Source organism: Etheostoma spectabile, chromosome 5 (assembly GCF_008692095.1).
Source record: "Etheostoma spectabile isolate EspeVRDwgs_2016 chromosome 5, UIUC_Espe_1.0, whole genome shotgun sequence".
NCBI classification, from domain to species: Eukaryota; Metazoa; Chordata; class Actinopteri; order Perciformes; family Percidae; genus Etheostoma; species Etheostoma spectabile.
This window is the reverse complement of record NC_045737.1, coordinates 22,234,271-22,238,581: the sequence shown is the minus strand read 5'-3', so window position 1 is coordinate 22,238,581 and position 4,311 is coordinate 22,234,271. Positions and strand designations below refer to the sequence as shown.

The following is a 4,311-nucleotide window of genomic DNA, read 5'->3' as shown; positions in this document are numbered from 1 at the left end:
TAAAAAGTTGGAAAAAGACATTGAAAATGAATATGTCTTTAAAAGAATTGGAATTTCAATGTTGAATTGGCCATTTTAATTTTGTATTTAATTAATTAAGAAGTGATTGTATTATTTATTCTACTTTTAAATTGAATAAACAAACGTTTCTTTAAAGAAAAACTGATATCAAAAGAACAATATAAAAACAAAAAAATATAGACTGGTAAAAGGAAAAAATAAGGGAAAAGTCGTTTTGAGAAGTCGATAATTTCAAGGGCCTAATGTTTTGGAAATTTTATTTGGGTAAATCATACATCAGGATTATCGAGGTCAGACCAGTTATATGCAAGATGGGAATACCTCAAACAAAGTGTCATCTTCATCAAGCTGTCATATAATGTAGTGTAATGTAGCCACCAATGTGCAGCAAGCAGCGTGTAAATAGTGTGTTTCTATGCGACAGCGCCTGAGTGTGTGGTGTGTTCGCCGGCTCACGTGGATGCCACACAAAAAAAAAACAGTCGTCGAGGATTCATGGACTTCCTGCAAATAGTGCCACGTTATTAGTGTAATTTTACGAAACAAATGAGTATCTAAGTTTCTTTTGGTGGTTTGGATTAAATATGACCACGATTTATTTTTTATTTTTTTAACAGATTGATGGTTGTCAAAGAACACAGTATGAGAAAATTTAGTTGTTAGGAGCCGTTACGCCTTTCATATATATCCCTCCGCCTTTTTTTGTCCCCTTTCAGACTGTTTTGGTCTTTTCGCTGTTAGCAACGGAAAGAACCCGAGATAGCTGTAAACCCTATTTTGAGATAATCGAATTTATTTGTTAGGATTACTCAACAAATTGACAAGAGGTGTAACACCGATGTTTATTTTGGAAGAGTGATTGGCGCGTGTTGCCTTTTTTAAATATATATATTTTTCGTTTTAATTGGAATTGTAGATTGCTAATTTAGATAGCAACTGTTGGCGAGCTAGCTAGCTTCTTAGCATAGCATCTTCCTCAAGAGGCACGTTGACATTACCCTGCTAGCTAGCCAGATCTTAGGACTGCTAATCTTAGCAAACTGTCACACAATCACACATCGTCAAGAAATTGTGGTGTGAAGCTGGTCGTTTTAAGACGCTGTCTTTTATGGGATCACCATGTCAATGAAGGCCGGTGGAAATCGCAGCAAGCCCGGTGGTGGCAACACCGCTGGTGCCGCCGCCTCCGGTGCCGGAGGAAGCGGCGGGGGAAGACAGAATCTGGGCAGGTCAGTGCAATTAAAACGTTAACTTCGCGAAATAAAAACACAGCAGCGGGGGTTAATGTGGCCAGGTTTCAGTACCTGTACACAGTCATCTCCAACAGTGGCAGTTTTGAGAGATGACATCCCCGTTAAGTGGTCCAAAACTAATACGCGTTTCTGAACGTTATGTGGGCCTTGCGACGTGTTGTGTGTCTCCTAGCGTAACATTATACAGTTCAGCTAGCGAGGCCTGTCTGCTTACCCCAATGTTGCAACTTCGACGTAACATTAACTCCTCTTGCACGTTAAATCAATCGTGCCATTTGGTCTCTTATAATTTAGTAAGACACGTGTGGCTGAACAAAATATTTTTTTCCACATGTGTGTAGCAGTGATGCTGGTTGCCAATGTGCTGGTATCAGTCTACTATCAGCTTGGAGTCAATTTAGCTAGCGTTAATTAGCCGTTTGACAGCCCATGCCTGTAATTCAGTGCACTTGCTAACGGGACAGCCTGGCGACGTTTCAACCTAAGAGACTGCGATAAAACAGCTGTTTGTTTTTCAATTTACTGTCACCTAGGTTGGTACGATACCGCAACATTGCTGCAACGGGTTTGCCAAGGAATGATATAAACCGTGTGGGCGCACGAAATTAAGGGGCGGGTGTGGTGGAGACGGGGGTGAGGAGGAAAGGGGGTATTATAGACCGACGGGCTTTCAACCTTGACGTTGCTGCTCGTGTAAAATAATGTCCTTGGAACATGACATTTCTGTACATGTCGTCCTAAGTTAAAGCTAAAACACACTGTCAGTGCAAAAGCTGCATGCTTATCGTGATTTTGGTTGTGTTAATATGGTCAGGCTTACATTCACCGGTCACTAGGACAGTACGTCCCATTCATTGCGTAGGATTGATCCATTAAGGCCGTGCGAAGATATAGGACCAATTGGACTGATGCACACAACGCCACCCTATTTCAGTTCGAGATTACTGGGATATGTTATATTATAATGACTGTGTGTTCAAGTGAGCATGTTACTTATTTACTACAACTGACATAATGTAGGGATAGTGACTATTGCCTACATCGAATCAAGTATGAATACCTGGCCATGTGCCAGCCGCTGAACAAGGTGCATTTTAGGACATGCCTGGAAAAAATGTAGCCCACTGAGTGTTTGGCTCCCAGCCCGTTAAACAATATTCCAGCCAGCAAAATGTCCTGGATCTGGAATCTGTGGGAAATTTAAGAATATGCATTGCATACAAATATGTAATAACAAATATTGTAAGTGTAGATTAAATTTGATAATTTGTGTTGATGATGATTCCTGGGATTCCCCTTTTAATATTTGCAGCAGCAGTTCTGTACTATCTTAGATTTGCAGCACCACCTCCTGAGAGTCAGTCTACAGTTGCCCCATTAGAGAACATGTTGTTTCAGTATGCTAGCAAAAACTTGATAAACTTGGCGAGTTTGACAACAATGCCATTTTTTTTTTCTTTCAGGGGAAGACACAGTGGTAAAGGTCCGGCAGCAGTAAGTAGCCTACTCTCAATAGTCAGTGGAAAATAGCTTCAGTGCCACATAGCTTGTATCATCAGAAGTATATCAACATTAAATCAATATATGAGACTAGATATCCTCTTAAATTTTGGATATCTACATATTTCCTGAATTTAACGGCTGCATTACAGGAAATTGATGTAATTTTCTGGATTTATAAGACTGCGTTGCTGTTCTAGTTACTTTTTACCAACTTAGTTGGTATATCCACATTACTGATGATTATTTATCAACATTTTTATTGTGTAAATATTTTGTGAAAACACCAATTGGTCAACCCTACAAAATCACAGAAATATCAATGTATTTGGTTAAAAAATATTGTGATATTTGATTTTCAACTTATCACCCAGTTTTACTGTAACTTATTAAAGAAAGAAAGCTACTTTATCAAAACCCATACCCTGAATTACTGCTCCTTTTGTTCATGCTGTGCAGTCATTAGAATACATTGTCATATTTTTGTAAGGCATGCAATTTAGTTAAAATGATGCACAGAATGGACCTTATAGAAAGCATAAACCCAGTATTTGGATATCTGTTTATTGTTGTGCATTATAAGTGGAACAAATGTCCAATAGGTGTCACATGCCTGTGAAAGCCTATTTTGCACAATTTTTCTTTGCAAGTGGTGAACACCAGACGTTAACTTGTGTTTTTCCTTTAGGTGATTTTCAATGGTGTATATGCAAATATGAGGATGGTCCATGTCTTGACTTCAGTTGTGGTATGTTAACTGTGTGTCTGTTTTCTTTAGTTTTTTTTAGATGATGTTCCAGATTTGTCTTAGCTTGACATCGCCCACACTAATTCGCAAATGAGAATTATTCTGGAACCTCTCAGTTCATTTTTGACTCCCAAAGGGCATTCAACGGCGCAGAACAAAATTCCTCTGGACTCACTTGAATAGACCTACAACCAATCAGAGCAACGGAACGTGACCTACATCCAATCAGAGCAACCAAACAACGTAGCTCTGATCGACACATGCAAGTTGAGGCGGTGCTTGGTTGGTTTTGAAGCAGGAAAAGTGGCTGCCAGGTCTAAAACTCTCAAATTATAGCTAAAAAATATGCTTAAACGTGTTTCTGAAAACATTTAAGGCCAGAAATAGTAAATACGGTTACACAATCTTTATCCATTAGATGGTTTGATCCAAGTTTCTTGAGTTTGGTGCATTGCACTGGACGCCGCGTACGTTCAGTGACTACGTTCGGTTAGCCTGACGTTCCGCTGTAATTTTCTTAAACCTTACCATGGGAGATAAAATGTTGTGATTAGCCCGTCCAGGTTCTGTCTGGTGGTGAGAAACTGTCCAAATGGGAGGGGCTCAGACGTGTATATATCCGGGAATTGAAACTTTGTCTGGTTTGCAGGCTAGATGTGTCAAGTATGTCCTTCTAAATTTTTTCTTCTGTGTAATAACTAGGGGTGGCACGGTTCACAAAACCGGTTTGTATCATGGTTTTAGGGTCACGGTTTTTGGTTCTGTACAGTTCTTGTTATTTTTTCTTTT

At 39.4% G+C, this 4,311-nt stretch overlaps 1 protein-coding gene across 8 annotated transcripts in view; it reads left to right on the top strand.

Annotated features, from left to right (window-relative positions):
• The first annotated feature begins 713 nt into the window (after window positions 1-713).
• atxn2 (ataxin 2) overlaps window positions 714-4,311 on the top strand; it is a 27,548-nt gene continuing 23,950 nt past the window's right edge. For 4 of the 8 annotated variants that reach the window (XM_032517262.1, XM_032517259.1, XM_032517261.1 and 1 more), the window contains exons 1-3: window positions 714-1,250; window positions 2,738-2,768; window positions 3,463-3,522. In XM_032517262.1, coding sequence (XP_032373153.1) covers window positions 1,141-1,250; window positions 2,738-2,768; window positions 3,463-3,522 — 201 coding nt within the window. In that variant the 5' untranslated portion in view covers window positions 714-1,140. The remainder of the gene's footprint in view (window positions 1,251-2,737; window positions 2,769-3,462; window positions 3,523-4,311) is intronic. The other 4 variants (XM_032517263.1, XM_032517260.1, XM_032517258.1 and 1 more) reach the window with 1 other exon arrangement.